Source organism: Triticum dicoccoides, chromosome 3B (assembly GCF_002162155.2).
Source record: "Triticum dicoccoides isolate Atlit2015 ecotype Zavitan chromosome 3B, WEW_v2.0, whole genome shotgun sequence".
Classification (NCBI taxonomy): Eukaryota; Viridiplantae; Streptophyta; class Magnoliopsida; order Poales; family Poaceae; genus Triticum; species Triticum dicoccoides.
In genome coordinates this window covers 716,177,631-716,194,272 of record NC_041385.1, presented here as the reverse complement: position 1 = coordinate 716,194,272, position 16,642 = coordinate 716,177,631, and the positions used below count along the sequence as shown (strand labels likewise).

Genomic DNA, 16,642 nt, shown 5'->3' with positions numbered 1-16,642 from the left:
GATGCACTGGCACACCAAGCTTTATGGGGGCAATTTAACGCATTAAGCGATGGATAGGATTTCTCCAAAAGACTCTCAACATGATTACACTGTAATATATTCCACGTGTTGCTACAAAATCGGTTGCAATATATCTCAATGAGATTTGGTCATATGCAATATTTACATTAATAATATATGAACTAAAACTAAAATACATATTATATATTGTATTTGATTATTGTATAATTGAAGTATATTTATAGAATATAGGTAGTAGTATTATGTATTCTAGTGACATGTGTGGTGAGGTGGAATGTGTGCATATTGAGATAAATATAAGTAGTGGGGACCAACTAATCATGAAAAACTTTCTCCATACATGTAGTGATGGGCCTTTGATAATGTGGCATGTGTGCATATCAAGCTAAAACTAGTAGTGATGATCGACTATTTAGGTATATAGCATTAGTTCAAAAAAAAATGTTTACACTACATAAATATCATTTTTGGATCGGACTAGGGCCTAAAACAATTAGATGAAACCAATCAACTATGTGCGTACCATGCCTCCAGTGAAGTAAACTAGCAAGTTATAAAAGCCTTTTATTATAATTTGCAGGGGAGTTTAATCCCTAGGGCATATAGGGTGAAACTTCAGCAACTGTTTCAAACATATACTATTTTCAAAAGAAGTAACAAGCCATACATAAGTTTTTCTTTCTTTCTTTCCGAGAACAACCATACATGAAGATGTACTAGCAAGTATGTTATGTGTTGTTGCAGATAAATAACAGACTTAATTAAGCTCCACCAATATTAAGTTATTATTGAACAAAGAAAAATTTGTAAAAAATTGTTGGGTTCACTATGTTCCAAACACTCGCACTACATCAAATTGAAATACAGAAGACATTTTAGCTCTTTGTTGATACTCCTTGGGTAACAGTCATACATCCTGACTAAAAGAAGGCACACTTGTTCTTCATCACATTCAAAAGATAATAATGTCATATGCCATGTAGTAAAACATGAAGACCTGATGAAACTTTTCCAAAGTATATACTGTGTGCGGGACAAATATCCCGTACAATATTTACTTGCTAGGTGCATCTCTACTAGGATCCATCTCTGCTTCTACCTCTTCCTTGGTATGTATTTTGATGGGTTCCTCAGCATAGTGTGAAATGGATTTGTATTGATAGTAGTGGGAGCATATGAGAAAGTAGAAAAGGTTCAGTACTCCCATAAGGGCAATTAAATAAAAGTAATAGTCAAGATTGCCGAGATTAATATCGTCTGCGATCCAGCTATTGTGGCCATCTCTGGTAGTCACTTTTTTTGTTATGTTTGTCATAGCAGTACTCAAATAGCCTGCTCCAGCCAAAGTAACATAAAAGAGGGATCCTGCTAGGGTTAGCATCTGCTCTGGAAACTGCTTATTATAGAATTCGAATTGACCAACTGCATTGAAGGCATCAGCAATACCCATTAAAATCAGTTGGGGGGCGAGCCAAAAGACTGACATAGGTGATTTTCCTCCATTAGACAATGCCGAGTTTCTCCTTTTGTGTTCAACAAGCCCTGCTACCACCATTGATATGGGAGAAATCACCAATCCTATACCCTGTCTCTGAAGAAGTGTAATTCCACTTTCCACTCCGGTGAATCTTCTAGCTATAGGTACCAATATTTGGTCATAAATTGGCAGGAATGCAGTTAGGGCGATAAAGGATATGGATATAACAGAGCCTGGAGGGATTTCGAAATGTGTTCCAAGGTGACAGTCCATTGTTAATGCTTGAAAGCTTGTAGAGGTGTATTGTTGAACCAACGCGACGAAGCATACGATGCCAGATATACAAATAGGAACAATTCTTATCAAACATTTAACCTCTTCTATCTGTTGGATACTGCAAAGCTCCCACGAATTTCTTGCGGAACCATCATCATTTATATCACCATCCCTTAAAACCGCACCTTTGTTAAGAAACCTGAGAACAAATGACAATAAATGGTGGGTATACATTAGCATCTAGCATATAATTATTTCAAATTATTAATATTTTGTTTTGTATGCCTAACACGTTATTTATATTATAAGAATGCAATTTTTTGCTCACTTTACTTGCAACAATATGGCTTACTTTTACCAATATTGAATTCTACATGCTTTTAGCAAGTACTCCGTTTGTAAACAAATATGATTGCTTAGATGACTAGTGATCTGAACGATCTTGTATATTTTTTAGGGAGCGAGCACTCTACATGGATGTTAAGCATATATAAACACTCTCGCAAGCGACTTGGTAAATAGTTGTTTAATGATGTTGTCAAGGCGTACAAGACACTATACTAAGGTAGGATATAGTCCCTCAAAAGGATATACATTGTATTATTCTAACCCCTAGTTGTACAGGTCCTCGAACTTGTTAGATGTTGGTAATAAGTTATTGAGAAAAATTAACAACAAAATTTGATTATTCATTTTTTCCTTTGTAAAAACCTGGGAATTTTGGAATGGGATGGTATCAAATGTTATTTTTGTGGATGTGTTGCGATACTTCCACCGTGTCTACTTTTTATTGATAAACACTGTGGTTACTTGTTTAGTTTACCTGAACTGGGAAGTAAGTGGCAATCTGAAAATACGATGGCCCCTCGTGGGAGGGTTGAATAGCAACAACTCTTGCTGACTTATATTGTCCGAGTTTAGATGCTTGACTCTTCTCTTTTTAAATGATGCTAGTAAAACTTGGGCAATTCCAGTGAAGATGCTTCCCTCTGGTGGTACATGGACATAAAGTCTAGTACCCATAAATAAAATGATAATTGACAACAACATGAAGAATGCTGGTATGCCAAATCCTATTGGCCAGCTGATGGTAGCCTGAATGTAGACGAGAATAGTCATAGAAAACACCAAGCCAATGGTAGTTGTGCCATAGTACCAGTTATAATAGCTATTTAGGCCTTTTTGACTATTTTTGTCAGTCATGTCGAATTGGTCTACTCCAAAGGGCAAGCTGCATGGTCGGATTGCTCCACCGCCAATGATTAGAAATGCTAAAGATAGGTATAGCACACTCAGCTGGAGTGTTGATGGACTATTGCAATGTTCACCTAATTGAATTGTTTGATTGCAGTCTGCAAGTTTGAAAGCTGGAACTGATGCAGACAAAGTTAATCCTAGCATTCCCTGTTGTAGCACAAAATAAATTCGTGTATTAGACTATGGGAAATGAAAACATATTAGTTAATGTGATTTGCGAATATCATGTAGGAAATTTAGTATAGTTGTTCAAAAAAAAATTAGTTTGTGATAGTAATTGCTTAGAACAACTAACCAAGTAAATAAATTTCATGTGCTAATGCATCAAGTTTTGTTTTGGTAATAAGCAGATAAATTGTTCATCATTGACTCATGTTCTATGGACATGCCATTTGTCATATTAATCAATCAACAACTTTGGTTATTCCATCCATTTGTTAGACTTATTTTGACAATGATGACTAATCTCGCGTTTGCTTCAAATTGGATGTGGAAAGATTCAATCATGGTGTCATTCTTTGATACCTAAAGGCCTAATGATCCTACGATTAGTAATTTCAGACCCATATGTTTTTCTCTAATGTGAGTTATAAAATATTCTCAAAAGTTGTAGCAAAAAGGTCGGGTTTGATAATTCAGAAAGTGATTTTTGATTCCCAAACATGCTTCTTGAGTGGTAGTTACGTAGTATAAGGTGTTGTTGTGCTTCATGAAGTCTGTAGGTAGAAACAAAGTGGGATTCTGCTGATAATTTACTTTTAAAAAGAAATATGACAAGGTCAAATGGCCTTTTCTATATCAATTAATGTAAGCTAAAGGTTTTGGTCATAAATGGTGTTACTAGATGATGAAACTTGTAGGTGGTGGTAGGGTGACAATTAAAGTAAATGATACGATTGGGCCCTACCCCCAGCTTACACAGGAATGAGATAGCTAGGGAGGTCCATTGCCACGTTAGTTGTTTGATATCATTGTTGATGGACAGGTAATGCTCACAACAAGAGTAGATGAAATGGTTGACTTGAGAACTTGTTCCTTATATGGGGGATAATGGGTTAGCTATTTTACAATATGCTGAAAATGCCAATTCTTCCAGATGATGATTTTGAGAGTGCGGAGAACTTAAAGTTCATCTTGTGCATATTTGAACAAGTCTCATGGCTTAATTTTTTTTTCACAAAAGTGAGATTTATTGCCTGGGAGATGTTACAAATAAAAAATATGCCTATAGTGATATCATCATTTGCAATGTGGGGAAGCTACATTTTCAATACTTGTGCATGCCAGTTGATAACAAAAGATTCAACAATTATTAATGGATCCATGTTGAAGAAACTATTGAGAAAAAATGCGTAATTGGAAAAAGGGAATTCTTTCTATTGGTGACATGGGTACTTGATTAATGCTTGTCTAAGAAACATTCTTCTATATATGCCCACCTTGTTGGAAGTTCGAAAAGTACTAGAGAAGATATGGGACCATCATAGAGCTATAATGATACAATAAGAAACTAAAGTGCTAAAGAAATATCATCTTGTCGACTGGCCTTCTATCAGCTCGCCTAAGGAATGTGGAGGATTTGGTATTCTAGATTTAAAAATAATCAATGATAACTTGTTATCCAAGTGGATCTAGAAACTAGAGACGACGACAAGAAGATGGCAACATGCTCGTACAGAAAATATTTGCGGAGGCATACTTTGTCTCATATGGAGATAAAGCTTATGTGGGCCATGTTTTTAGCAATTGGGGTTAATCACATCTTCCAACAAACACAAGAAGATTGGTTGTTAATAGTGCAAGAACACTCTTTTGGGAAGATTAATGGATAAAAGGAGGACCTTTGTACCTCAAATTTCCAAAACTATACAATGTTACCTTCTCAAAAGAGAATAAGTTCAGAATGACTATGCTGGGGGAATTGGGAAAATTTCACAAGGTCGCTCTGAATGCCAGGGAGGATATAGTGGTTTGGAAACTAGATTTACGAAAATTCACTCTGAGATCCCTTTATCTGCAGTTCAGAGGAAATGGGATGGTACACTACAAATAATTTTGGAAGTTGGAAATACCCTTGAAGATCATAATTTACCTTTGGCTACTACTAAAAAGGATCATCTTAAAGATTAAGAGAACTCCTATTGGAGTGTCATATCTATTAGGAATTTATTTGTGGATTGGATACATCTTTTCCTAAAGAACAAAGAAGCTTGATTCTTAGTGGGGGCTCTTGCAATGTGCTAGGCAATTTGGAAAACTAGAAAAAATGCTTGTTTTAGCAATAAATTTCTTAATGATCTTGCTGGTGAGTGTTCTACTTATGCAATTTCATTTCCTTTTGGGCGTTTGTTCAAAAGGGACAAGGCAGACAATTATTCAAAGAAGGTGTCCAAATGATCAAAGACGTGATCTGGGAGGAGTAGGTGTGAAGGCATTTATGGGCACAAGTGGCTAGGAGAATTGAAGGGCGGATGCTATCTTTTAGTATTGTTTCCACATGATTAAGTTTTGTGTATTTGTGCTTTTTGGAGTTTTTCTATTGCTAGTGGCTTGCTGCAAGATTTTGCTGGCTAGCTGGCTGGCTAGGAGGCCGGCGATGTTTTACATAAATCTTTTAAGGTAGCTCTAGGGGTGTTTGGTGGATGCCCAAACACATGCACATAGTTCCTTGGTGGCTGATTTTTTCTACTCTTTTGTATTTTGACCGTTTTGTAAAACATCTAGTGGTTTCTTTAATGGAAATCAACGGGAGGCCAGTTATCCCAATAAAAAAAATTATATTCCTTTTTGCTAATACAAGAAGGTGAAACAGAACTGATAAACAAGCTTTGACCGTGGCACAGACATACCAGGAGGCTAAAGAAGGACCCGTAGGCAAGGGTTCTGAACCTTCCCAAATAGGCGTCGGAGATGAAGGCACCTAGCAACGGTGCGAAGTTCAGCGTGCCGAAGAAAATGCTGGTAGTGTTTGTAGCTGTGAGCTGCCCAAAATTGAAGCGCTTCACAAGATAGATCGTCAAATTTGCTACCACCCCAAGTGACCCGACATTCTCAAATGTAGCGATTGCTGCATAGGAACAAAATGTCAGACACTCATTTATGTAGATGTCGCCCTCAAGATCAATCACATTAAAGTAGACAAATACACATGCACAAAACTTTTGCAAAGGGCTGGTATCATGCCCTTTGTTCTTTTATTCTCAATGTCTCAACTCACCGTACAAAACTCAAGTAACCTCACGTGTATATCTATTATAAGATACTAAGAGCATCTCCACTCGCCTCCCAATAGGCCCCTTTTTATCGTCGGCGTGAAAAAATGGCCCAGCCGCGCCTCTAGAAGCCCACTTTTCAACGGTTAGGTCCGAATTTGGCGCCGACGGATCCAGGCCGAACCCGGCGCGCTAGGGGGCCCCGAGGGCACCTGGGGAAACATTTTTGGCGCGAAATCTTGGTGGACCCGCCGAGTCAGTGACTAGGTATGTTTGTCGTCCTCATCGCCTCTTTTTCCCGTGGGGAATCAATGCGAAGGCTGTCGCTGGTCAGCCTTCCATTGATTCCTCATGGGCGGCGCAGTGAAGGCGTGCGACGCGCGTCCTGCCCCCTCCCGCCACGCGTACACATGGCTGCCGCCCACTCGCCGCCCACCTGTCGCTATAAAAGCCGCCCTCCCTCGCCGGTGACCACACACTCCCTCGCCACAACCCCTTCTCCTCTCGCCGGTGACGCCCCTCTCGCCGGCGACGCCCCTCTTGCCCTCTCGCCACCGACGCCCCCACTCCCCTCTCTCCCCTCCGACAACCATGGCCGAGCGCTACCCCGGCAAATGAGAGGCGTCCAACGGTTTCGGCCGCCGCCACCTGCACGACGACGAGGCCCGCCTCCTCTACGAGGCAGACTACACAGCACCGCTGGACATGCAAGTGCCGGGCTCGTGGAGGCTGAGAGCCGGCGGAGTCCCCGTGCCACCGCCGCCCTCTCGTGCTAACCGGCGCGCCGAGATCACGCGCATCAGATTGTCGCTGTCGAAGAGCACGCGGAACCAGCCGAGGTACGCCCCCGACAGCCACACGCTATGGACGACATACTTTGACTGCCGCCACGCCGACCAGCTTGCCGCCACGAACGGCATTGAACCCCGCGGCCGCCTCAACTCCGAGGGGCGGCACCAATGGTGGGGCATTCTCGGGCGCACGCTCGACGACGTCCCTGAGCACATCGAGGCCAGCAACGCGCCACAGTTGGCGTACCAGATGCCCCCTCCTTCTCTCGCCGCCGCGACAGTTCCTGGAAGCCGAGGCGCATGGAGACGGCGTCCTCATCCTCGTCGGGCCCTCTATCCTTCGGGTCGTCGGCGCTCCTCCCCGCCAAGCTGGAGCCGCGAGAGACGCCGCTAAGGCGGCATACGCGCGGAGGGTGGCGTCCCTTCTCCTTCGGTCTCCTCCTCCCGCCTCGTCAAGCCGAAGACCGAGCCGGCGCTCCTCCCCATGAAGAAGGAACATGAGGCCATGGCCGCCGACAAGGAGACCGGCCTGAAATGGGCGCTGGACGACTACCTCCGGCAGGAGATGGAGCGCCAGCGCTGCGCCCTCGAGGAGATCGCCACCCGGCGCCGCGGCCACGACGAGGGCGACATCGTCATCCTCGACAACAGTGACGACGAGGCGCCCGGGCTGTCCAACCCCCCACGCGTCAGCGACGCGGGTCAAGGGTGCATCAAGGACGGAGGCGTTGTGCAGGATGGTGGCGGCGACGATGGCGATGACTATACCAACTTTTACAGGCTCCTCAGCATGTAGAAGGCTCAAGGCGGTGCAGCGGGCGGCCGCGTAGTAGTAGTAGTAGTAGTAGTAGTTGTTGTTGTTGTTGTTGTTTTTAGTTTGTTTTTAATTATGTTTTTAATTTGACAAATATCAATGAAATGCCTAAATTTCCTCCAAATTTCTGTCGTGTTTGGCCGAATTTGATTTTTTTAAAATAGCGTCTGGGGCGACCTTGAGGCGGCGGTTGGGAAACTGACCGCCCCTACGCGCATTTTATCGTCGGTTGGCCCCCAGGGGGCGCTATTTCAAGCCCCTGGAGGGCCGAACGGCTGGAGATGCTCTAAGCTTCCTAGATTTGAAGCAATATGGTGCATAAGGGGCCATGGGAATGCTATGAACCCCACGTGTAAGGGTGTGTATCGGTGGGGCGGTCAGTTTGAGAAGGTATTGCCTGATTATTTTTATTTTTTCTTTCTTTTTGTGTTCTTCACATGTTTTAATAATTTTTCTTTTGTTTTTTTCCTGTTATTTTTTTCGTGTTTTTGTTTATTGTTTCGTTTTATTTTTTTCACATGTTAATTCATGAGTATTTAGTAAAGTCTTGAACATTTAAGAAACTAAGAACATTTTTTGGAATTCAATTTTTTTTTACAATTTATGAATAATTTTAAAGTTCATGAATATTTTTAAAGTATGTGATTTTTTAAATCTGTGGATCTTTCTCAAATTCGCCAACATTATTTGACATCCATTATATTTTTTAAATTCATGTTTTTTAGTTCAAAACACATTTTAAAATCCATTTTTTAAAAAATGTGAACTTCTTTTGATTTAATGAATTTTTTAAATAAAAAATATGTAGCCTGGTTTTCTGACCTAGCAATGGAATGAGCGAAAAAAAAACCTGAAGCTAGCAAGTGGAGCAGGGAGTTCGAGCCGAGCGAGCCAAAGCTTCATGGCCCGGCCCATGTGAGCATTGTTACAACATTTACACGGTTTCAATGTGAAATAAGAACTCTAGGTCCCACAACCACAGCGAAGCCGAAATGGGCGTAAGGACTCCAACCACGCATCTAACATCTCCACTCTCCCCAGAACGTATACAGTTTGCATCAACAACCCTACAAGATATATGGAAAAAAACTGCTAGGGCATAATTAAAACCCTTTTATTTGCGGGAAAAAAACACAAGCTAATGTAGACTACGATCCAAAACGAAACAACAGATAATACTCCGTCCGTCCCAAAATTCTTGTCTTAGATTTGTCTAGATACGGATGTATCAAGTCATGTTTTAGTATTAGATACATTCGTATCTAAACAAATTTAAGACAAGAATTGTGGGACGGAGGGAGTAATAGCCAATTGAAGAACAAAAGGGTTAATCTTATGAATGAAGAATAATGCGGTGAAACGTGCATTAGCCTGTAGTATATACGAAGCCACGACCTGCTGCTAAGTACCTAAGTCTACACGAACTATCAAAGCTAGCAAGACCCGAGTCCATATGAAGCTCACGTACAAGCAAGCCTACTTACAATAGCTAACCAAACAGAATAATCCCTAGTCTGACACTGACAAGTACAATTACTATGGTAGTACTCCCTCCGTTCCTAAATATTTGTCTTTCTAAAGATTTCAACAAGTGACTACATACGGAGCATAAGTAAATCTACACTCTAAAATATGTCTATGTACATCCATATGTGATGGCCATTTGAAATCTCTAAAATGACAAATATTTAGGAACGGAGGATTAACGCATAACCATCGACCCATTTCTTTGTAGAGTATAAAAATAGGTTTATTTTGAGTCTACTCATGTGAAGAACAATATCAACGTGCCGTACGGAGCTACTCCCTCCATCCCATAATATAAGAAGTTTTCACAAGCTATGTTAGCTTGCAAAACGTCCTATATTATGGGACAAAGGGAGTACTTTTCATGTGTTTAACCTGACTTTTGTTGTTGTACTCTTGAGTCTTAACTTCCGGCAGACCACTTGTGATACAAGGGTAGACGCACCTGAAAGTAAAAACCTGACTAAAGCCCCTGCTGTCCCTTCAACGGTTCAACCCAAGCAAAACTGACCTATTTTACGCTCATAAATGTATGTTAAGTTGTAAATTTGACAGTCTTGTAACTTTGATCCAGATAAAACGCACGCACGCACGCAAAGCAGGTAGAAATGAAAAAAACAAACCAGACCAGATCGAGAGATATGGAAATGAAATCTAGTAGTAGAAGTGAACTTGTGAAGCGTACCTAAGATGAAGGGCATGCACTTCCACCCCTGCGGCTTCCTCCTGCCGCCACCGCCGCCGGTGCCCCTCTCCAGCGCCCCACCTCTCACCTCCACCTCCACCTGCACCTCCGCAGCAGCGCCAGGAGCAGCCATGTCTTCTGAAAGAAAAACGGCCGGGACACGGGAGCAATATCCGAATTTTAGGGATGCCGTCCTCGCCCTGTGCGTGCGCAGGTATATAAAGAGGAGCGCGCGCACGTAGCCTCACCAGTGATCAAACCAGCGCTTCGGTGATCTCCGTCCACGCGCGTACGCTACACGTAGTAGCTGACGAACAAATCCGTCATTTGTCTCGTCACTCCCCTGCCGGGATGGCCGGATGCGCGCATGAATACGGCTAAACATGCGAATGATGTCATCTTTGACATCAGCTGGCAAACGGCCGGGCGGTAAAAAAGACTATTACTGCTAGACAACTGGCCCAGAGGCATATGCATCTGGAAGGGACGGTTAGGTGCAAGTAAACTGATTTTCGTTTTTAGGTCAGTCGATTTACTCCGGTATCTGCATGCATCCAGCATCCTCTTTTTCCTTTGCGGGAACATGCATCCAGCTTCCTACTCGAGCGTACCTATCTACTACCTGCTCACTTTCACCCAGCTAAACCCTGCAAAAACTTGACCCGCAAAATGCGTTTACAGTTTCACGAAAATCACGTTTGCGGGTCGAAAACTAGCGCGGCCGAACAGATACTGTAAAACAAACTGTAAATCTAGAATAAAGAGCTCCTTCCTCAAGTCCGGCCGTTGCCGCCCCTTCCTCCAGCCGGCCGCGCCCAACCCCGTCGGCCACAGACCATGCCACGTCGCCCGTCTGCCGCGCCCCATCGCCCATCGATCGCGCCCCGTCCCTGCCGGTCACGCCCCATCACCGCGCCGGTCACGCCCAGCCTCGCCGGCCACGCCCCGTCGCCTCCGTCGTCCGCGCCCAACCTTGCCGGCCACGCCCCGTCGCCTCCGTCGTCCGTGCCTTGCTCTATTGTCAGGCGAGCCGTGCCCCTTTGCTTGCCACGTCGGGAGGATTCCGGCGGCCAGGCTGAGGTCATGGGAGGCCATGACGATGTCCAGCTCGTCCAATTCGAACCGGCGGCGATCGATTGCGGCGTCTAGCGGCCTTTTTTGATGTGCCGTGATGAATTCCAGCGAGTTTAGGGCAGATTCCGGCAAACTCCGCGGCGGCGTGTTTGCTCCGACGATGTTTGATCGGTATACGGGGCCCCCTATATTCGGCCCTCCAACCTCCAAAGATAAGGGTTTCGGGAGTGCATTTGCGGTGGCGCTTAAAATTTTTACGGGTTGGACTACTTTTACGGTTTCTGTTCTGGATACTTTTTTCGCCCAAAATGTAAAACGCAAATTTTTTACAGGTTTGACCACTTATACGGGTCCGCTAGAGATGCTCTCACACGCATGCATGCATTTCTTTCTTCTTGTGTCTGGACGTATGTACCGTATCTCTTTTTTTAGATGAAACTGTAGTTATCTAATCTTATTCTCATGGTGGTAGTCATACATACGCAACGTAATCCAATTCTCCTAAGGTTTCAAGCGGCAATCATGGACATCCCTATTCAATCGAGGCTAAAATAAAAATAAAGTTTTCTAACAAATAATCAATTAGTGGCATTGGTACTACCCTTTAAGAAAAAAGAAAATGAAAATCAAATAATGATAAATTTTGCATACAATTCACACAAAAATTGGCCTTTTCATAATATGCAATGATAAGCATATAATAGTGGGATTTCACAAAATAAAAGTAATTTCCTAAGAAGGCAAAAAATAGTGCATTGATATTACCCTTAAAAAAAGAAATAAAACAAAATAGAAAATACAAATAAATTAAAATAATTAAATTTTCTAAGAAAAAATGAATTAGTGGTATTGGTATTACCCTTGAAAAAATGGAAAAGATATTAAAACAAATAATGCCAATTTTTTCACACAATTCACACATAAATTATGATTATTTCAAAATGTTCAAGAATAAACATGTGATAGTGAAATTTCACAAAAATGAAAATTCCTAAGAAAGAATGAATTAGTTGCATTTGTATTATAGTTAAACAAAAATAAAATGAAAATGAAATTAAAACTAAAACAAAGTAAAAATATTGAAGTTTTCTAGGGAAGAATAAATTAATGACATTGGTATTAGCCTTGAAGAGGAAACAAAATGAAATCATTAAAACAAATAATTGCAAATTTGTGCTAAATTTGAAATTATGTTTTTATAATATGCGAAAAGAAGCCTACAATAGTTATTTTTCACAAAGGGATGAATTAGTGGTATTGATATTACCATTAATGAAAAAAATAAATGAAACAAAAGTAGAACAAAATAAAATAATGAAGTTTTTTAAGAAAGAATGAACTAGTGCCTTTGGTATTACTCTTTAAGAAGAAATAAAATGAAATGAAAACAAACAAATAATAACATTTTCTCACAATGAACTAGTGACATTGTTATTACCCATTAAGAAGAAATAAGATGAAACAAAAACTAAAACAAAATCATAATAATGAAGTTTTCTATGGAGGAATGAACTGGTGGCACTGGTGGCATTAGTATTACCCTTTAAGAAGAAATAAAATGAAAAAAACATTAAACACATAATGACAAAGTTTGCACACAATTTACACAAAAAAATATACACTTTTTATAAAGTGCAAGAATAAGCATATAATAGTGGGATTTCGGAAGAAAAAAAGAAGTTCCCTAAGAAGGAATGAATTAGTGGCAATGATATTACCCATAAAGAAGAAGAAAAATAAAGGAAATACTATAAAACTAAAGTGGTAGAATTAATCAATGGCATTGGTATCACCCTGTAAGAAGAAAGAAACTTAAAATATATTAAGCAAGTAATGACCAAATTTGCACACAATTTACACATAAATTGGTCTTTTTTAGCATATGCAAGCATAAGCATATAATGATAGGATTTCAGAAAAAAATAGGTTCCCTAAGAAGGAATGAACTAGTGGCAATGATATTACCCATAAAGAAGAAAGAAAATGAAACATAAAGTAAAATAATAAAAGACGTAGACTGAATTACTTGCATTGGTATTACCCTTTAAGAAGAACGAGAATTAAAAAAACTTGCACACAACTTCACATGTTTTAAATATGAAAGAAATACACATATAGCGGTGCAATTTTCACACTATAGTATAATACTATAATTTATAACATTTTATATAGTATTTCCATGTATACATTTTACCCCAACATCCTAATAATACCCATAAAAGCGACTAAAACAAAAAAAAGAAAGCAAAAATGCATACAAACAGAAAAAGTGAAGCACAATAGGCAACCCGAAATGGGCTTCAGCCCAAGAAGAAATCGACTGATCCAAAATAGTGGTAGGTCAAAATTTGGGCCCAAAACACCATATTAGCCACAACAGAAAAAAACAAAGAGCATAAATCTTGAGGCACAAATCAACGGACCAAAAAAATTGACTGGCCCAAATTAGATATTCATGCAACTTACATATAGCTAAATTGCATCTGAAAATGCCTCCTTTTACTAGTTTCGTTGATCCATGAAAGAGAACACCAAAGTTTGGTGTCAACCCACACATTTATAAACAGGTACTCACACTGGAAAGTAATATAAGAACTCTTATATTTCTTTACAGAGGGAGTACCTTTCTAACCTTGAGATTGCACTACCGGTACACCCATCCCAAGTGGCGCGGAAAGCCCTTGGTCACGTGAGGACATGGATACCTCCACCTTTGGGCAATTGCAAGATCAATGTGCGGGCCTCTATTAGGACGCACATTTAGACGAGAGCTATTAGTGTTGTTTGTCACAATAATGCAAGATCATATGTTGGTTCTTCAACTCTTGTTTTTCATGGACTGACTGATCCAACAACTCTAGAGCCTCTTGCCTACCGTGAACCCTCACGTTGGCCAAGGACCTCATGTTACAATGTAGCAGGGTAGCATCAGACTGCAAAATGGTTATCTTGGATATCAATACTAACACTCTTGGGGTCATTGCACCAACCATGAAGGAGATAAATGAGACTGCAAAGAATTTTCAAACCTTCCCTTTCGTTCCTAAATACTGCCTCTTGAATATGGAGGGACACAATTTAGCTAAACATCCTTTTCACTTAGACGAGGGTCACCATCTATGGCTCCTACACCCTCATGACTCTTCTGAAAGGATCGATATGGTTGACTAGAGGGGGGGGGTGAATAGACAACTACCAATTTTTAACTTTTCTTAACAAATTAGGGTTAGCAACAAATAGGTTGTCTAGATATGCAACTAGGTGAGCAACCTATATGATGTTAGCAACACAAGCAAGTAAAGGATACACAACAAGTAAAGCTTGCACAAAGTAAAGATAAGAGATAACCACAATTGGAGTCGGTGGAGACGAGGATGTGTTATCGAAGTTCCTTCCCTTTGAGGGGAAGTAAGTCTCCGTTGGAGTGGTGTGGAGGCACAATGCTCCCCAAGAAGCCACTAGGGCCACCGTATTCTCCTCACGCCCTCACACAATGCGAGATGCCATGATTCCACTACTGATGCCCTTGAAGGCGGCAACTGGACCTTTACAAACAAGGATGGGGCTCTCTCCACAACTGAATTGGAGGATTCCAACAACACCATGAAGCTTAACCACAATGGAATGTGGCTGTGACCTCAACCTTCTAGGGTGCTCAAACACCCACGAGTAACAAGTTCCGCAAGGAATTAGTTGGGGGAATCAAATTTCTCTGGGTGGAAGTGTAGATCTAGGCCTTCTCAAGCAATCCCTAAAGAATCAACAAGTTTGATTGGCTAGGGAGAGAGACCGGGCAAGAATGAGCTTGTGAGCAACAATGGAGCTTAGGGGAGGAAGAGGTAGTCAACTAGAAGAAAGATGACTCCCTTTTATAGTGGGAAGAAGAATCCAACCGTTATGCTCCCACAACCCGAGCATAAGCGGTAGTACCGCTCAGATGAGCGGTACTTCCGTTGGCACAGAAATGCCGGCTACCTAGTTCATTTTGAGCAGATTAGAGGAACGGTAGTGCCGCCTAAGCGGTACTACCGCGCCCTCCAGTGGTACTACCGCGTGGAGATGAATAGCAGCCGATACCCGTGGTAGTAGAGGAGGGCAGGGCGGTAGTACTGCCCTAGGCAGTATTACCGCTGGGAACTACCGCCCTACTGCCGCTCGTGGAACAGACCACAACAGAACAAGGCAAATAAGCGGTACTCCCTGCGGTACTCTCCAGCGGTAGTTCCGCATAAGCAGTCTACCGTGGAGAGCAGCGGTACTTCCACTTAGCTCGTCGAAGCCTTGTAAATCCGCGGTAGTAGAGAAACATTTAGCCCCGTAGTACCGTAGGAACGATACTACCGTGGCGAACTATCGCTCATTTACAGAACCCACGAAATAGGTGGAAGTAGGGACCGTACTACATAGCGGCAGTACCACTGGAGTGGTGCTACCGTTGTGAGAACCGGTACCACCGCTTAGCCTATTATGCCAAGATCCAAACATAAGGATGAGCAAGCTCAACTGCCGGGAAAGGAAATAGGGTGCAAGGAAACTGTACATGAAGATTTCACCCAAACCTTTCCGAAGCGGACCCCCTCTTAATAGTACGATGTTCCTACGACTCAAGTTCACCACAAAAGAAATGCAAGAGAACACCGTCTTTATAAATCTCCAGAGGGGTTTGAATAGTCTTGTGCCATAAGGTAGATGTATCTGAAACCACTAAACCACTAAGGGAGAAATATGCCTAACAATCTCCCCCTTTTGATGGATTGATGAGAATACAGGATTTGCACAAAAGAGATAAGATAACCTGCAAACCCAACATCTATAAAATATAGACGGGCCCCCCCTAGGTGTGTGCACTATATGGGTATGCCTTTGGAATGCAAAGCCCACACACTATGATCAACACTCCCCCTATATTTTATAGACTAGCAAAATTTGCAACAATAATATGAGAGGATAAAGCATGGATGCAAGTGATTAGTATGTGAGCATAAAGATAGGGCATAAGATAGATAACATCTCACAATCTAATATGTAGACATAAATATACGATAGGATAAGGTAGCATATGTCTCACACCATATGATAAGTTCCACACTCGAATGAAAAGCAAACCAAACGACGATAAAGAGTTCATGAGAGAATGAAACCAACAACAAAGAAGACACACTCGTGACTCGACAAATCCCTAAACTCTCTCCCCCATTGGCATCGAGACACCAAAAGGGAAAAGAGCACTAGACACAACTAAGGTGATAGTAGATCTCCAGATCACCGGGGCTTCTCGAGCTCATCGGAGTCCTCTTGCTCCTTAGACTCCTCATGCCCCTCAGACTCCTCGTGCCTCGCAGACTCTATAGTTGCATGCCGATGCTCTGTCTCAGAATCTTACACTTGCAATGTTGCGAGATCTGTCCTCCTCATCAGTGACCTTCTCCTCAGATCCACTCCGGATCTCCTGACCAAGAGCTCGCATCATGTTCTTATGGCGAGTGCGAGCGGCCTTCTCAGCCACAT

General features: G+C 41.8%; 1 protein-coding gene across 1 annotated transcript; it reads right to left on the bottom strand.

The window, feature by feature from the left end:
* Positions 1-1,075: 1,075 nt before the first annotated feature.
* On the bottom strand, positions 1,076-10,193 carry LOC119281946 (protein NRT1/ PTR FAMILY 2.12-like). The gene is made up of 4 exons (XM_037562337.1): positions 10,061-10,193; positions 5,881-6,098; positions 2,598-3,178; positions 1,076-1,973 (listed from the first exon to the last, which is right to left on the bottom strand). Exons 1-4 carry the CDS (start codon positions 10,191-10,193, stop codon positions 1,076-1,078), a joined length of 1,830 nt encoding a protein of 609 aa, XP_037418234.1.
* Positions 10,194-16,642: the final 6,449 nt, after the last annotated feature.